This window comes from Ischnura elegans, chromosome 5 (genome assembly GCF_921293095.1).
Source record: "Ischnura elegans chromosome 5, ioIscEleg1.1, whole genome shotgun sequence".
Lineage (NCBI taxonomy): Eukaryota > Metazoa > Arthropoda > Insecta > Odonata > Coenagrionidae > Ischnura > Ischnura elegans.
In genome coordinates, this window is record NC_060250.1 from 44520274 (window position 1) to 44540336 (window position 20063).

Below are 20063 nucleotides of genomic sequence, written 5' to 3' on the forward strand. Positions count from 1 at the left end.
CTATCCCCTTACAATCACAAAACACAGTGACCATGGCTTTGCCAGATGAAGGAGTTCGTTTGAACTTCTTCACAACTGGTGATATTAAATAATGCAATTTTTGGATTTTTCTTTTGCTTCTGGGGTGAAATGAAACACCCACACTCTGTCTCTCAAAACGGAGAAGTTCAACAATACTTCCTTTTGATCTTGACACTTTTGAAGAAATTGGTGAGCACAGTCAAGGTGTTCCTTCTTGTGCTCTGCTGTCAGCATACACAATACCCATCAAACACAACACTTGTAATACCCCAATTTTACAATCAAAGCTCTTTCAATTTACCATAAAAACTTCCAGGTATCCGAAAAACAAATTCATAGATGGTGATCCTCAGGATTTGAAGCATTTCACATTGGACCATTTTGATAACTTCCTCCGAAACTTAAGGTCTTCCACTCCGTTCTTCATCAAGGATCTCATCCTGAGGGTCTCTGAACTCCCTTTACCATTTTTTGACTTGTTGAGCGGACATATACTTAGCACCATAAGCTTGAATCAACTGACAATGAATATTCATGTGAGGAATCCCTTGCACATGCAAAAACAGAATTACTGAAGGAATCTTGGACTTAACGGGATCAACAATGGGCACATCCGTTACAGACGGTTAATGACCCAAGACAGAGCAGCAAAGAAAAGCATGGATGGGTAAAATCGACAGAGAAGGAACTGCTGCACACAGCAGTGTTGCTGGACTTTGCCCAGCACCTTCGCGGCTGTAGCTCTTAGGGAACCTTCCTTTTGGATTAACACTTGTATAGTAGATGTAAAAATAATTGAAAATAAAAGTCCCCTTATCTTTCTATTCCTAAAATTTCCAACTATTCCAAAAGACATGAGTGAAAATCTAAGAAGTCTTCTGGTATAAATGATAAGATACAGAATGAGTATTGGGAAGAAAGGAATGAATATGACAAGAACAAAACTTTGTACAAATATCAATAACAATGGCTTTATTGAGGCATTTAAAATGTATGAGGGCTGCTACATTCAATACCTTCAATTGAAAACCATAACTGATGCCTTTTAAATACAACATGATATTGGGCTCCAGTATTGTAACTAAGTAAGATATATACTCTTCCATTTAAATCAACAGTTACAGCATTGACAAATAATAAAGACGATATAAAATCTAAGCCAAATCCTTTGGTAAGAATCTCAACAAGATTCCAGATACATAGTTTGAAAATATGTTCATTGGTTCTTGAAATTTTTGAAAAATTAATAAAAGTGATTTCATAAAATAGTGTCTTCCACTTCAACCTTCGGTGAATATTGATTTCACAACAGTATTTAAGCTCAGATGTTCCATACAAATTGCAAATTGAATTACTATTTTGCAACAATAAATTTAAGCACATTGATCTTAATATATGGCCAATAATTTCTACTTTTTTTTAAAAGCAAAATCCACACCATGCACGTAAATAAAATGCATATAAATTCTCAACAAAAGCAAAGCTTTCAGTGGTAGCATGAAAACAATAATTTACCCGGATGAAGCCTTCACCAATATTACACTGGGTTGGGCTTTGCTGTTGTTATCAGGAAATACCTCATCCAGATGATTCACTGGTAAAGCCTAAAATTCTCCATCAATAAACCTTACTCCACAATTGCAATGCATTCTTGGCTATGCAAACACCAGGCAGACGAAATACTTGTCATCATTGCTAAGTGACACTATGCCTCTTTGCAAATTTACTAATTTATTAATAAATTATTTATGCCCAATAAATAAACCACAATTATATCCACTAACTTTTCCACCATATCCAGTGGTATCCAAAATTACAAATCATCTAGTTTCCATTTCATACTAGGTAAACCACCTTTTCTAGCACACATTCTGGAATGGGTCAAATTGGCAAGTTTGCTTGGCTGTGTAGGTATAAAAACACTAATTACTACACAATATATATCACTGATTTCTGAAAATTTGTGAGTTACCTACCACAAAGAAACTATTAAGTTTTGAGAGTCGTAAAGCAAATAAAATTACTAAGAGATTAGGACAAAAGATTAACAAAGTTGTACCAGAGGAACAATAAAACTCATCTTCAACAACATAAATATACTGACTAGCTGCATTTTCATCGCCTCAAAACAAAAATAACCTTAACACCACAATTATCATCACCATGTGACTGAAGTGCAATAATAGAGACACAAAAATGAAGAAAAAAATTCTCATAAAAAACATGAAAGTATAAAAAATGCTATCATTCACAACTTCTAACATGTACGTAGTATTTTATATATGATTTATTATTTAATTGAGTGAAGGATTATTGAATGACAACATCAATTATTTAATAAATATTTGGCATCACCAATGATAGAACAATCACAGATGAATATATTATGAAATTTATCACACAATAGCTACAGTTCATCTAATGTTTTTTTATGGCATTATCTTTCCAAAAATATTAAAAGAGCATAAGTAGTATCATTTTCTTTAAATAGTCCTCCTAAACTTATAAATACAGGAGTGAACAATGATAATGATGTTATAATTCAGCATCTTACAAAAATAATCCAAAAACTAAATTTTTTATAAACCAATTACACCCATGAAAAAGTATAATGCAATCAATGTAATGCAATGTAGACTGCATCTTAAAAAAGGAAACTGGGGCATGGTTAAATCCTTCGTTATGCAATACACACTAGCCTATAATGAGAAATTAAACAACTATGTAAAGTATCTATGCCTTTGAATGTTGCCAGTAAGTATGATAAATCCTTAAATTAAAGTAACAAATTTTTAATTCGCATTAAAAAGAGAGCAAGGGTTAAGGACTGTCATAAATGCATCCCTATGTGACTGATAATACCAACATTGTATGAATAGTTCTAATACTCTTTGGCTTATTATATTCTCATCCATTCAATGCTTTCTCATTATCTGATGCCATGGGCAAAAGTTTACGAGAGTAAATATTCATTGAGGAGATGGTATCCCGTTCAGCATTTAACAATTTGATAATAAGAAAAAACCACTTCTGTGTGGTAATTCAAAATCAAATCAAACATGCACTCCTATCAATCACATATGTACATCATCATCATGTTATATGAATAAAATAATGACTGGAATGTAATGATCTCCTCTTACTTCTTTTTATTCCCTATTCTATCTCACAATGTTACTCTTATCGTCATTGTGATCCAGTGGATTCGCAGAAGATTCCACCTCCTGCCCACACTTTCCCTCCTGAGACTCTTGCTTTTCATTAAAGTTATCTTTTGACAGCTCGGGCAGGCAAGAGTGTCTCGCTGGGTCAGCCTTGCCACCCGAGCCTTTGGAGTTGCAGGCATTCCTCTGCCTGACTTTCATCTCATCCAGTTCTGAATCAGAGTGAGAGGCCTCATCTCCAGCCCTTTCTTCCTCATTATTGTCAACGTTGCCCACATATTCACCAGAATCACTCTGCTCTGGGTTCTCAGCAGGGTTTTGAGATTCAGGACTTTGTGCCGCAGTCAGCGTAGTCCACCAACTGGAGAGTGCCCCCTTGGCCTGAGAAATTGCACCACCTGCAAAGCAAATGTATGTTCATAAAGCACTAACGACACTAAGTCGAGCATTAAATCCTCTCTAATCTGGACAAGTTACCAGGGATGCCGACTTACAAAAAATATTGGGGGGGCCCAAACCTTGCCGGATGAGGACCAAACCGGATCTTGCCCCGGGAAATTTTATAATTAGTGAGTTTTAAGTTTTTTAAGCATTTAAGAAGAGTCATATGATCAACATTAGAACCCTGTTAACTCTAATATCGAGATCTGGACAATCCGGGGAAAATCGACAAGCATGGCACATTTTTTCCTCACACCCATAACAAATTTTTGAGGGGACTCGGGCCCCCTCAGGCCCCATAGAGTCGGTGCCACTGCAAGTTACTCATACTTGTAGTGAGGCACAAGCACAACCAAAACCTATTGTTGATGCGTAACATCTGAACACGACAACTCAAACAATTATTTTGATACAGTTAGAGTGAAGTTGGAGGATGCAAAAAACTTTTTGCAATGATGTGAGATATTTCTGACTGAAAAACTGGACAGTTAGGCACTAAAATTAAAAATTTTGGTTGTAAGATCTCAGTCCTACCAATTGACCATACTTTGCTAAGTGCCATTCCATTTGTTGTTCATAATGCAAAAGGTTCTCTTAGTGCACCCCTTCCCTAGGCAGCTGACCATTTCCTTTGTACAAAAATAAGATACCATAACCGGCAGTTTCATTAGGGTTAAAATTACATGAATTAAGGGGATCGGGTTGGTGTGGTGGCTAGAGTGTTGGCTTCCCACCCGGCGGGCTCGGGTTCAAATCCCGGCAGTGGCAGAGAATTTTCAGAGACTGTCCGATCCCTGCTTGAATGTTGTGTGGAGGACATTTCAAGCGCAACACTCCGTCCGTCGGATGGGACGTTAAGCCGTGGCCCCCTTGGTGCCTTTCGTTAAGAGCAGGCTAACGCCGACGCCGGGTTTCTCTCCGCCCTTCCTTCCACACCCTTCCCTCATGGCGCAAATGACCTCAGCTGTCGGTCGCCTCCTCCAAATACCATACCATACATGAATTAATTTTGAAAAAAATAGAAAGATCTCATTCATAGACCACCATTTTACTCCACATCCTTGATTAGGATGCAGTTTTTCAGAGAATTTTGGAATTACCATTGGCTATGAAATATTTCAGACTTGAGTTTGGATACAAATCACAAATAATTATTGGAGAAAAACTTATTCATAGCTTTTCTCAGGGTAGTTACTGCCTTAAGAATTAGTAGCGGCCTCAAACAAGGAAATTCAACAACTCCACAAGGATTATTTATGACTAGCACAGGATGTTCTCCTGCTGAAAACCCTCACTTCCAATAGTATACATAATAAAGATTAGTAAACGAATGAATGTTGACATTTGTCTCACATGCTTTTGATTCACGTCAAGATAGAATTCAAGATCAGCTAAAACAGGTTTTCACAATAGTTACGATTTAACCCGCAACCTTAACCAAATGATAAAACTTAACTTTCCACATGAATCCATGTCTCATAAACATGCATGTCCCATCTTCTCTTCATCCCACGGAAAAGCCTTTTTACTTCTTTTTTCCTCCCCCAAAATCCTTTTTTCTATTGCCACATTTCAAACTCCCTTGTCCCTCACCATTGCCTCTGACCTCCAACTCAATCTAACTTATCTCCACCAAAGGTTTCCTATCCCCAAAAACCACGTTGAGTAACTCCTCACTTGTCCTATTCCTACCAAAACTACATGCATACAATGGCTTATATGTACAGGGTCCACCAATAAATCAGGATGATTAGATAAAGGAATTGGTTGCCAAAAAAATTAAAATAATATTTTCTTACTAATTAACAGTATGTACAAAAACAGCCATTTTGAATACCATTGAGAAAAATTATTTTCTGAATACTATGCCCACCATCGCAGTAAAGTCGTTCTTGCAGCCTGGCAATTTTGCGTAACCTCTTGTAGATGTAAAATATGATTTAATGCTTTCCCGGCGAATAATGTGGGTTAACTTTTCTTGGGATTCCCACCGGGTTAATGTTTTAATATCGGCCAACGTTTCAAGTACCGTCTCGGCACTCATCTTCAGGGCTGAATACCTTCTTGTAGATGTAGTCCATCATTTTGATAAAACACTTTGCATGCGGAGCATTGAGGCTCTCCAGTCCAATGATCTATGGCAACTGTAATAGCAGATTGTGCAGTTGGTAACGCATCAGTAGCCTATTACTTCCCAACTCCACCTCAAGGAAACCTATAGTCATCCAGTTTCACTGGCAGACCCTGTATAGACCGTTGCATACTTAAAAATAGGTAAGTTTATAAAAAGTCATTAGTAAGAAAACAGTAATCATAAAAATTTAATCTAACTGGCTGAAAATTCACGGTGGGGTTCCCAGATGATTAAGGGAACTTAAAATAGAATGCTACCCCTAGGCCCATTTCACTTGGATGCAGACAGTCCGCACGCCTCGCTATGCTCTCATGGGGCGAGGAGAGCAGTTGCTGCTGTTCACAAAGGCACGGAAAAAAAACATCCGCGTCCAGCACAATATCAGATGTGTAGCTTGCCAAGGTGGAAGAACGTCATACTGCCAGGTGCAATTCAAGCAATTGCAATATACCAGGTTAGAAACAACGGAAGAAAAATGCCCGTCAAAGGAGGTTTTGGGTGCACCCTATTGTGGCACAAGAAAATTTAAAGCTGCTTTTGAGACCACATTTACTGAGCTATGTGCTGATCAGTGGCGGCTCGTGAGTCAAATGCTAGGGGGGGCGCACTCCACCGGGGGGTCATAATTTTTTAATATTTCGTGTATTTTATTAAGTTTTTACGGCAATCTAGGAATTAAATTCTGTGATGCCATACGTTCCGTTTCTTTTCAACAAAAATACCTAGTTTTCCTAATAAAGCTTGATTAATAAATACTAAATGCAGTAGACTCTCGGTCATACGGATCGGCTTAGTCCGGACTCTCGATGATACTGATCAATGATCTTGAAGAATAAAAATATATTTGCTGCGATATTTTGCAAATACAAACGAAAATACGTAACTTTAGGTTTTAGCGTCTACATTCTTCGTGAGGATATGCCCGAAATACACTTCTGTTGTTCGTTTTGCAATCATAATACGTTATTTGTCAAATCTATACAACATTTGCAATGATTTAGGTAGCAATGACACTTTTAACACCTGAGGAGGGAGGAGAGTGTCACTGACTTCCACTAGGCAACAAACACTACTAGAATGCGCGCGCTTTGCTATTGCAGATGTAAACTTTGATGGCGGTGTTCGCGTTGCTTCTTGAATACAGTATGATTTAAAATCAACAATTAAACATTTCTCACACATTTTTAACAAAATATGAAATACTCACAGGCCTTTAGTTATATTGCAAAAGTCCATCCTTCTTTCATTTTGTCCAGCAAGGTGATCAATTACACGATCGTTGAAATCAGCGCTGGACAACAATTTCTTTCTGATTGAACACATGGCAAGGGCACTAGTCTATAAATAAACAAGGGACAACACAAAATAGGCCGACGAAAAATACGACCAAAAAGAACAAGGTGCCTGGACACAGAATTGGGAAATTTTTTCCCTATATTTCCCTTAAAAAAACGAGCACTGTTGATTAATTCAAAATTGTCTTCTTGAATGTACACACAGCACTAAGAAACTTCTTAATCGGCAATTACGCACAATTAACTCCTCGAAAATGATGTCTGAACTCATTTCACTCCGTTCTTTCCGAGAGTCTTGCCGTTACTATAAGGACGACTCAAGGGAGATAGAAGTCGTGGTCCACTAATGCTGATTCAGCTGAGGGACGAATTTAAGGTCAGCAAAGCCATTCAAGCAAACAAAGGACGTCACGGACCATCTCCTTGAGTCTAAGATTCATAGGTGGTAAACACACGAGACGCCAACGGGTCGCATTTGGAATAACCGTGTCTTCGAAATCATTGCCATGATATAATAGAAAATAAGTTCTAGATCGTAAAAGAAGACGACTCGACTGAGCCACAGATGGGAGCTGTAAGGATTTCCGCACTGATATGAACTCTTCGAGGCCACTTAAATCAGACCCAAGTGGGCATTTTCCGTCAGACAGCTACCGCTCTGCCGCTGAGGAATTAGGTGAACATGAACTAATACAACAAGGACGGCTAGAAAAATGATGAACCTACACACAAAAGGTGCATTGTACGCGGAACTTCATGACATTAATTGAATGACTCTATTTAAAGTCGCGCTTAACGATTTAAATCATACTTAATCCTTCACCCTATCACGCACGCAACTATTTCTTAAATTATAAATCAGTGGGGAATGTTAACTGATTTTTCCTAATACTGCAGGTCTTTTGACAAATTTATCTGAAAAATAGGTACCGTATTTCTAATCATCGGGAAGATATGAATACATTGTTAAGGCCTAAATATTATAATATTAGTTTCCCCAAGGTTCTTGAAATTCGTAGGTAATCATAACAGAACTGTGTCAAATACTCGAGAATAGTTTTCCTTCGTCAATACGGCCTTTAACTGGTTGGATTTTATGTGTTCCGGAATTCAAACACCAAAAAACGCAAGCATAATGGGATAGTTTATTTACTGTAGCAATACCTACCAGTAATTAAAAATTAAAATCGTATAACTACACCCAGTACAGTGACCATTCTGATTCCGTACGTCCCTTTTCTGTGGCAGCACCAAGTAGACGCCAGATTATACGCCCGCCGGCCTGCGCAGCGATGTCAACTCACTCGTCGCTCTGCGCATTTTCGGACGACGTCCCAAGACTTCCATAAGACACAACGCTAGACGCGTCATAGCACCAGCGGCCCCCACCACTACCACTCTCCATATAACTGCATGGGGATGGATTGGGACGTTCTGGCCAGTGCCCCACGGCTACAAATACGAACTTCTCGCGCTATTTCTTTTCGTGTTTTTCCAACACTTTCGATGTATGGGACTGAAAAAACGCTTTGATTAATCAGATGTATAATTATAAATTAATGGATATTTATTTTTTTTACTTTTTCAAATATTTGGGAGGGGCGGCGTCCGAGAGTCCTTATGGGCAAACCGCCACTGGTGCTGATGTATATAAGTTATTCAATTATTTTCATATGCCCCCACCCAAAACAGAAGACCATCGAAGACAATCTAATTCAATATACAAGGCGAAAAGACGTAATCGCATTGTTATCATCAAGCTCGCTCTAATTACACTGACAAACTTGCTTGGTCTGCATCAGCCGTCCTCGTTCATATGTAAGCACAAACCTGCCTCTGTGGACCGTATGCGAGCAGATGATCCGTGGGGCGGAGGGGCCATGCGGATGGCTCCTCTGCATGTGGACGTTCCGCACTCATATGTAAGTTTCCATTGTTGTCAATGAAACCTTATCCATACACATAGCGTGTCCATGTTAAATGGGCCTTAGAGCTGAGTAATGCCAATCACTAGATGGATTTATTGAATCAGCAGCAGATGGCCAATGTAAAATTTGGCCTAGGGGATAATGGCTGAGAAATTTGAATTCAAGAGGACTTCAGTATAGAACAAGTGCCACAGTAAACTGGGTATAGTCCTGGGGGAGATTCTTCTGTACTTCCAAATTTTGGATGATGCCTCAGCTTTATCAAACATGGCCATTGCTTGGAAATTCAATACGAGACCACCTACACAGCTCAAAAACAGCTCTATTCCACAGGAACAGTTAATTTTCATTGTACGATTACTGTTGCCTTGAGCAATGAATAACTCATCGCACAGTTTATTCGAAGATCCAACATGCCATGTGCTCCGTATGTGGTATATTCACTTAGAAATATAGGATAACCCATGTACAAAACTCAGTGTGAGAGAATCACTTCATATGAACCCATCAAGTTTTCCCCAGGAATTCTGAAGTTAATAATTAAAGCCCAGACAAATCATAGGGCACACAGATCTATTGACATACAAACAATAAAGGCAACATTAACATAGAGATTACATACTTTTTACATTATACTTAGATACTGACAGAAATTGTTCTCCTAGATACATTCAAGCAAAAGAATTTAACAAAATAATAGCAATAAAACATTTTTCATATTTAACCCATGGTCTGAGTACTGTTCCTCAAGCAAAGGATAATAAGTGCAAAGCATACAGTACAAGTGCAAGTAAAGGCTAATGACAACAGCTGAAAACATTAGCTGCTAAGTCAAAGTCATGTATTGACCCCAGAAACTGAAATAAGACAGCAAAAAAAAAAAAATCCATAAGGACGAAGCCAACACACTGGCAAGTACCACTCCTGGGTAGGGACGCTCAGCCAGCCAATAATTTATGATGCGAGAATAAATATTTATATGTACATAACTCTCACATTCTTAATGTTACCAAATAACTATTTTAAATCTCCATTCTCCTTGATAAGAGATGTTGTCGCAATACAGGCAGGAAAAGGAATTAAGAGCCCATTTTCTTGAAACAAAGCAAGCTGCAATCAAAAAACAGCAGTTCAATCCATGTCAGAAGAGACATAAAACTTGGCATGATTACATTAATTAAATCTTTTACACTAAGTTCCTGACCCTACTGAATTACGATGATAAGCACTGATATTCCCAGTTAACCAAAGCAATTTTCTGGAACAGTCCCACAAAGACAAAGTTAATCAGTAATTTCAAGTATGCTAATTGTTGATTGAGCTAATACCATTAAATGCATGTGAACATCAACAAAATTTTATGAACATGGATATGTATATATTTTTCATTACATGCAATTGAGAAGCTAATTGGTCTAAATTTATAACACAATGGAAATACTACACTCAGTTCATTTTATCTTCGCGGGTGAGCTGGAGTGGCTAAAGAAAATGGGGGTGAGGTGAGGGAAAGTTTCTTGACACGTGACTTTCCCTTGGCCAATCGGCAGACAGTAGGCGTAGCCAAGAGAGAGAGATAGCCAGAGTGAACTCAACAATGCTAAATGTACATAGTCATAGCTAAATGCTTTTGAAAATTCAGTCGCTCTCAGACCTCCATTGTGAATATGCTCATGGAGCAGTATTGCCAAATCTAATGTGTTTTTCTTGTATGTCTTTAAGTATGCCTTTCACCAATGGTGCCGTATTCAGCGTGATAGCTGACGTCTTGGGCTCCTTTAAGGGATCATCATATACACCTTCCAAATGAGTAGATACATTAGGGCACAAAGTACCTGTCGACACCCATTACTCATACGTTTTCAGTGATAAAAACTAGGATGACTATGTACATTTAGCATTGTTGAGTTCGCTCTGGCTATCTCTCTCTCTTGGTATCACCCCTTCCCCATCAGTGAAGCCCTCTGAGAGTGTCCGGGCTCTCAAGAAAGATCACCCGGAAACATAAAGTGAACAGATAATAGGTTTCAAACATGATACTTACGTTGAGCTATGTAAGAGGTAACCCTTCAGCAAATTTCATATGGATGTAATATAAATACACAAAAGAATGATTCGCATAAAGGACAAGAACTAATGTAACATCTTGGTCTTTCCCCACTACCATACACATTGTGCAACATGGTTTGGCTTTAACCATTTTTTTATCTACTTCAAATTATTATTGACTTTGCCCTAATAAAAATGGTCAAAATGAGTATTTTCCTTAAATAACACTCAAAATTTGAGAGGCTTGACCATTACCATTGCCCCCTTTTACCACCTTAGTCTCATAATAATACTCACTGATGGTCACCAAAAATGAAATGTGTAACTATGCCATTCAGTAAATAAAAATACTGATGTAAAATAAAAAGTTAAAGTCTCATGCAATCAACATTTTGAATAGCTCCTCCAAATAAAGCCATAGAGTTACATACCAATGCATATTATCCAATTCCAGGCACATGGCAAATGATAAATACAGAATTTACAAAAGAAAACATTCACTCTCAATACAACAAATTAAAAACATGCTGATTAATGCAATATCAATGTTGATGCCTCAGTGTCAGTCATAAGCTGATATTAACTTACTACCACCAGATATTAAAGCAATCCAAAATAGCAACTCATTCAAGCACAAATTAAAAACGCTTATATATCAAAATTCAATTTATTCACTAGATGGGTACTACGACTTGTGTAAAAAATATGTTATCAAAAAGAACTCGACATCTTGCAAGCCATAACATGTATATATGTCATCTGTCTTTTATGTTTTTATCTCATGTGTTGTTTGTCCACTATATGACGATTTCTATGTTACATTTGTAACCCAACAGAAATAAAATTATTATTATTATTATTATAAAAGTTTCCTTTCAATGAGTGTGCGGGTGAAAGCATTCAGGTGCTTTCAGAATGCCACAAAACAATTTTTTCCTGCAAAGGGCTTTTTATTCACTGTATTCCCTGTAATGTCCACATGTATAAAAATTTATCATAACTTATTTCTGTTCTTTTTAACATAAATGTGACAAAAATTCTGGCATGATGATAGACATGATTATTAGCTGATAGATGATTGCTATTTTGAGTGCGAACGTGTGAAGAAGGGTACTTGAACAGATCTCGCTAAGTATCACCAAGTGCCAAAAATTCTTCATGCATTTATCTTTAAACAGAAGGTTCAAATGTCAGATGGGCTAACTTAAGAGAAAGCAGGTTTGATTATATAGAATATAAATGATGCAAGTCACAATGTTTCATAAAGTAAATCTCATATAAAAAAGAATATTATCCCCAATGTATTAAAATAACTATACACAGGTTGTTAATATGGTTCCTAGCTTTTCTTACAAGCATATTACTGAAATACTTGTCCTTAACTATCATCATTTTGATTAATCAAACATTAAAACAGGGATACATATATGTAAATGTGGCAATAAAAATAAAAAAGCTAAGAGAGTGGGTCCAAATTTTTAACAGGATCAGTACGTTGGATTTTTAAGCTCCTCAAAAAATATGTAATTCCAAAGTGTACTAATCAAGGGGTGAATATCGTCAGGAAAGTATGTTAATTACAGTTCTGGGTATTTACCTACTTTCCATCAGTGATTTAACTCCTTTGTTCCCATCTTCTTCATTCTGGCCAAGAATTTTCCTGCACCCCCAATGGAAGAAATATCCCTCAAGGCATGCTTCATTGAATTTATGCTAATTAAGCCAGCAGAAACACACACTGTGGCTGTTTTGATAATAATGCTCTAGTTCTTTATCACTCACAGAAAAAGCAAAGCACTGGGAAAAACTTTTGATGAAAAAAATCTACAAACACTCATTAATTAGGAAAAAAAACGAGAAAAGCCAAGGATATTTTGAAATTTGCAAATTGCCAGAAAATAGAAAATGACAAAACATAAATATAATTTAACACGATAAATTAACTTTTTAAGGATAATAAATAAATAAATTAGATCACTGTATTACATTTCACACGACTGACATCAGAGAGAAAGAATGGATAAGACAGAAAATTGAAGATTTACGGTAGCACTAATTGACCATTTCCGAAGATTAGTTACGGAAAACACTTAATTGCTGCTTGCATAGACATCTATGCAGTCATTACTCAACGATAATTAAAAAATAAAATATTCCTAAAAATTAAAATCTTAAACATGCAGAGAAACAGATATTTTTCAACTTTTTAAACACAGAGGCTTGATGGATTTCTGCAATGCACTTGCCTAAAACTACCATATTTCTCCGAATATAGTCCCCCCCCCTAATTTTGAGACTTCAGTTTCGGGAAAAGTTAAAAAAATGCGTTTGAATAAAGTCCCCCCTTTATTTTTACCATGGGCATTTTTGGAAAAAAAGGGGGACTATTTTCAGACATATACGGTAATTTTTATTTCCATAAATATTTCAAAATGAGTAACAGCCAAACATACTCATGCAAATGGTCTGGTGGAAGATTGAAAGTTATCAAGCACAAGCAAACAAAAACACACAGCAATGGATGCTTTCCAATCATTGCATGCAGGTTATGAGACACAGTGAGAGAGAATAATCATTTCACTTCTGTAACAGCGACTGGTATGAAATGTCAATGTTTGCTTCTAACATGGATAATGATATTAATCTAGCTACAATAATGTTTTTATGTAATTAACTCATAAATTTATGAACAACGGAATTCAATGATGCCCTCAAATAAAACACCCAAGAACAGAAAACTCAAATTAAACGGAAACAATAGGAAGTATTCATGATACAACTGCAATGAATTTTATAGCTATCATGCTTGAAATATTGAAGAATAATCATTTAAGACATTAAGCAAGACAAATTATCAAAAGAGTATAGATATCTTTTTTTAAACATAGAATGTGATGAAATACTCATAAACTCATACCTCTCACTAATATTAACTCCCAATGTAACAGTTTCTGATCATTGACAGGCATTGTGTCTATAAAAATATTCCAAATTCATAAATACACCTTATCTTTCTAAATTGTCATGCCAATAATAGAGCCAGATCTTTGGCAAATGAAAGGCAAGGCTAAGACCTATTTTGATACCCATTGTAAAGGCAAATGACACACATTTAATGAAAATTCTATGTTTTTATGAATATTTACACTATTAACAATGCAATCATGACTGGAATGCACCCATAATAGAAATTTATAGGCAAATGGAGGAGGGAAGATAAATAGACCTCACTCACCCATTGCTCTCCCCGTGTGAGCTACAGCTCGTCCTGTGCTGGTCATGGCCTGGTTTAGCTTCCTCCCACCTTCTGTGCTCTGCATTGTGCTGTAATTACCAGGGAAAAACTTCTAAGCACAAACAAATTGATGGAGGTCATTCAAAAGAAGCATGAAAAACATTGCCGATTAGCTCAGCCAGAATATTTAACCATGGTGTATTCTGCTTACTAGTACAAGTTGCTAATTCAAGTTAGTAACAACATTAGAGATTCTAGCTGCAACTGTTGAGTTTCCTTCTTAGTGCTAGCAAATTTTAGCAGTTGCTAACCCTTAGTGAAGAAAGAACCCAATGATGTCAACAACTTCAGTTACCTGGAAATCTCTCCATGCGCACAAACAAATCTACTTATACTTGACTGTCATTACAACTATTATACTAGTCTTATTTGTATAAAATAAGTTAGGTAAGCATTGCAAGTATGAGGCAATTTTCATTGCAAATAAGTTCTTTCTGGACCTATTTTACAGAAAACTGACGAAATAATGAGGAGCGTTCTAAAAGACTGCTCTTCAGCTTACTTGCAGTCACGAGAACTCTTTCAAATTCTTCCACTTATTGATTGCCTATGCACTATGCACTGACATATCCATCTTCACCACAAAAGATGTAATAAGGGCTTCTGATGTCTTAGTCAAGGATATGGCATTCAGAAGTCTTGATGATGACAACAGAGTAAGTTAACCAAATGTCATAAGAAATTGGTTTTCCACAATTAGCCATCACCTCAGTAGTACTCACAGTGCAATCAAATGAGGTGCATTATGAAAGGAATATGCTGTATCAAATCTGAGCATTTCTTTTCCTGACCAACAATAAATTTTCCTGATTTTTAGAAAAAAATTTTCATTTTCCAGTCTTCCAAGATGCATCCCAACAAAGTAAAATTACATTGCAGTGCTTCAAACACTGTCAGAACATGCCAAAAAGACATAAAAATACCTCATTATGAGTCACCCACTCAAAAACACACTTCCATTATAGATAGTCAAGCAAATCAGTCACAACCACATATTTTATTATTAAAATTTCAGGTAGTTATATCTCAAAAAGTATAATCATTTTGAGGAAAGAAACCAATAGGAAAGACTTATATAATATATTTGAACAAAGAGATATTTCCAAGAAAGAACTTTTAATTTCAAGATTTGGCAAGACTTTAAAAGTCAAGAATATCAAGACTAACAAAATTCCACTCTATAGAACTACAAATACCCATCATTAGACATAATGAAATTACCACAAGTTAAATCTGAACTGCAATGAGACCTTTAGTTCAACAAAAAGTAAAACATGACACAGTAAACCCAAGAGAATTCTTTTAGGAGGCTTCACATCCGGGAGGCAAAAAGTTTAATGCAAAGAACAAAAAGTATGATCTTCACTATGAAAGATAGCCACTAAGACCAGGTAACAAAATTAGGTGATACAATTAAAACTATTGAGAAATTGAAGTTACGTACTTGGATTAAGAAGTTTAGTATAGGTTCAACTTTCTCATTCCCTGGCAAAGTTAACCATTTAAGCCCCAAAACCAAGTGCTGGTTTAAATTCACAAATTCAAAGGGCACAAAAATAGAACAGATATGAAGTTTTGCCACCATGAAATACATTCCACAGAAATATGTTAAATGAAAGCACACTGTAGGACTTAGGAGAAATTAAGAGATTACGGCTATAATTGACAATGGCAATTGCTCATGACAATGCTTGAATCACTTCAATTTAATTCTACTAAGTTGGTATGCATGTGTATCAAGGGATTTTGTTGTCTGTCAGAAAAAAATTTCAGGTTTGATGCAGCTTATTCCTTCCACAATGCACCTTATTTGAATCCACTGTGTTATCGTGGGAGCAAGCAGAAGAAGGTAAAATTCCAGCTGAGGACATTAAAAACATTGCTTAAAAGAGGAAAAGAAATGGATTTTTATTATACCTATAGGAATTTTTTTCAGGTTAATAAATGGGGAAAAAGGAGTAACATACTAAGTCTTATAAAAGAAATAATGTTTTCCGGGAGTATTCTGGGAGTGAAAACTGCTCTGATCCTCCACCCGATAATTTCCTCCATGGCTGCCGACAATTCGGGGTACGAGTTGTACTTCATCCTCGGGGCTGAATGAGTTATCTGAATATCTGGTGGAGCACCCAGGCAGCCTTCACTACTTCACTATATCTTGTCCAGCAAAAATGAAAATACACTTACTGTGACAACCTTAGTTTCATATCAGAAACGGAGAGTTGCCCTGAGAAAGGATGTCCTGGAGGTACTTTGAGCAAAGCAGTTTTGTGCTGCTGACTGCTTTCCCACAATTTGTAACTATGGGTTGATTTCCATGCGGCCATGAAACTGGAGTTGAAGTACTCATGGTCCTTACATCCATCTGCAAAAGAAAATTAAGATTGAAAAAAATTATTGATTCCTGTTTCACGTAAATACCATATATGTCTGAATATAGTCCCCTCTTTTTTTCCAAAAATGCCCAAGGTAAAAGTAAAGGGGGGACTATATTCAAAAGCATTTTTTTAACTTTTCCCAAAACTGAAGCCTCAAAATTAGGGGGGGGGGGGGACTATATTCGGAGAAATACGGTACTAGCATAATTTTTGGGAATCAGGTTTTAATACGAAAATTCCACAAAGAAAAAAATAATGTTTTCCTTGGCTGGGATTCAAACCCGGATCTCCTTATTTTCAGCCGAGCGCTTTAGCCAGTTAAGCTACAGAGGTGTCTTTCCCCTGTGCAGAAATTCGTGGACTCTACCAGGCAAGAAGGTATGGACTGCTGAGCATATTATGCAACAAGCAGTCCAAGTCGTGCGCACTGGGCCACCACCAAAGATCAAAGTCTGAACTTTGAACAACACTAAGAGATGTTCGCTCTTGATGAGTGCACAAATTTCCACAGAGGGGAAAGACGCCTAGGTAGCTTAACCAGCTAAAGCACTCGACTGGAAATCGGGAGATATGGGTTCGAACCCTGGTCAAGGCGAAGGATTTTTTCTCTCTGGAATTTTCACACTATTTCTGACTCCCTATAGTTATCACCATGGCTGGTCCCGCAATACTTAAATTTATCAGATTAAAAATGAAATACCCTTTTCCTCATACAATGTAAAAACTAAGTCATTCAATGAAGAGAAAACCTGTTATACAAACCTTCCATCAGTGATGTTCGCAGAAGACAGATCAAGTAAAGACGGAACTGTGCGCGAATCCATTCATCTCCTCCTTCCCATCGAACGCCATCCAAAAAGACATCCGTTCGCTCCTCAGATACTTGCCGTACAATGTAATCAGCAAAGCGTAGATCTTGTGTGGTTAAGTGAAGCTGCTTCCGTAATTCTAAATCTTGAGTCTCAATCCTCATGTCATCAATCTGAGTAAAATGAGAGATTTGGAATAAGAAACCTATTACCTAGACGATTTCAATGCTGAGTATTGTTAAAGAGAATTCCAATACTCTGATATTTTCACAAATCACTTAACTAAGAAATGATCCTCAACAAAAGGAAAGACAAAGGTGAATAAACAGGAATGTGTGACTTCATGTCACTCAATCTTAACTCTAAATTGAAAATATGAAGTATATCAATCTACTAAAATATTAAGTACACCAATCTACTTCCATAAACATTTATTAACCCTGTACCTGTCAGTCTAGAAACGAAAATACTTGCTTCAAAACTATCCATGCACTAGTTCTCTCAATACAATCAACATGAAAGATGCTAATTCATACCCATGGGGTGCTACCAGAATGCTGAAAAGCTTTTGCCAAGCATAAGTTGTAATTAATTTTTCAGGAGCAACATGTATCAATTTTCATATTTCCATAAATTATTCAAATTTTGCTTTGAGAGGACTGAATTGGAAAATGTATTGATTGTCTGTTGCCCAGTAACAAAGACCATCTTAACACTTCCTTGAATCAATAATCTTTTCTTCCCTCAAATTTCTATGATGCACTGCTCACAAGCCTTAAAAAATATATGGCTAAAAAGCATTTCAGCAAAGACTACAAACCAAAATGACAGAGTTCTGTGAAAACAATAAAATTTTTCCCAATGTGGACAGCATTTTCAAATTCCCAACCTTTTTATTCGAGAGATTTGATGGAGAAGCCTACCATGTATGATCATATACTTGATGATAAGGTAGAAAATATTAAAATTCTTCAATCAACAGAAATTAATGTCGTATTGAACTCACCTCAATAATTACATCAGCGACTTGCTTTTTCTGCTTGAATAAAACATTTGTAGCTCCAATTACATATCCACGAACTTTCACATCGCTGAGGAGATCAAGATATGGTAGAGATAGATACGGATGACACAAATAACCCTGAAATATGACAAAAAGATGTTAAAAAGACTTCAACTATTTATGTATTCACATAAAGGCTTAACTTATTACTGTGCTCTAGTATTACTGTTCACAAAAGTGGTCTCTGGTGTAAAATTTTCTTATTTAATACTAAATAAAAAAAAGACAATGAAAGGTAAATTATTTCAACAATTTAGCAATAAATGTTTGGCAAAGATAGATGGTCATTGAAAACTGAAAATTATGTTTCACAGTATGATAAATCATTTATTATAGGAGAGAGAACCACATAATTACCACTTAAAACCTCAATAACAAAATTACTAGCAGTCACAAAAAGAAGCCACTAGTTAAAGCAAGGCATTCGCACAGGCTTCTTATGAAGTGATTTCCATACAATAAAATAAGAGAAAATCTTAACACGTTGCATACCGGGGTATTTAAATTCCTAGGAATGCCGATTCAGGGAAATATGTGCCTATGAGGGCGTTATACCGTAGGTTTAAACATGGTTAAAAGGCTACTGTTTAGAATATAACTTTACCGAATCAAACTTTATGATGCATTAATTCATTATGAATATCGAACAACAACTGAAAACGTACTAACGAACACGTATTGTACGCTTTCAAATTGTTTAGGTTGACGTGCCTAAATGACGAGAATCTTCGTCATCCGTCCGGAATGTTCGCAAAAAAAATGACGAGAATTCTCGCCATCCGTACGCAACGTTAAGCACTATGAATAAGTATACGCACAAAATTTAATTACGCCACACTCCCAATTATCCGGGCTAATGATGGGAGAGACGGCATGAATAATCGGAAAACACGGATAACCAAAACTTTCACTTTAATGTCCAGTAATTTCTTAATTTACGTAAAAAAAAACAATTTTATGTTATTTACGCAGTTATTCTGTTACTTTATAGTGCTTCCCGGACTCATTGAGAGGTTTCATCCCCAGCATGCGATCTTTTTAGCAGCGATAACAAGATTTTACTCATATTATTACGGTTCCATATATGAACTGGTGTTGAAAACCATGCATCCGTGGCTGCATGATCACAGATACAGAAAAGTGGTTGGCACGAATGCCTAAAAACCACTTCGCGACATCGGAAACAACACTTTCAGGCACCACGCCATGTAGTCGCGTCTCGCACAAGCTGCCCGGGTCGCAGCTGCCACGGGACGTGTATCCGTGATCACCGAGTGCAATCGCGTACTGCGAGGCTTGAAAAACAGGAATGCAGAGCAGCCGTGAATGCAAGTAGCGCACAAATGCCTCCGTTTTAAAAAGGGGAAATCTCATGGAAATAATACGCTCAATGTACCCTAGCATTAAAATACATTAATTCCGGTGATTATGCGTCTGATTTTATTTTTCTATAAAGATCACGTAAAATATTGAGCGAGAGTGAAAA

At 36.8% G+C, this 20063-nt stretch overlaps 1 protein-coding gene across 1 annotated transcript in view; it reads right to left on the reverse strand.

Annotated features, from left to right (window-relative positions):
- Window positions 1-970: 970 nt before the first annotated feature.
- LOC124158788 (late secretory pathway protein AVL9 homolog) overlaps window positions 971-20063 on the reverse strand; it is a 32459-nt gene continuing 13366 nt past the window's right edge. The window contains exons 8-12 of the mRNA XM_046534104.1: window positions 18521-18655; window positions 17468-17687; window positions 16515-16692; window positions 14268-14356; window positions 971-3583 (exon numbers count right to left, since the gene is read on the reverse strand). Coding sequence (XP_046390060.1) covers window positions 3183-3583; window positions 14268-14356; window positions 16515-16692; window positions 17468-17687; window positions 18521-18655 — 1023 coding nt within the window. The 3' untranslated portion in view covers window positions 971-3182. The remainder of the gene's footprint in view (window positions 3584-14267; window positions 14357-16514; window positions 16693-17467; window positions 17688-18520; window positions 18656-20063) is intronic.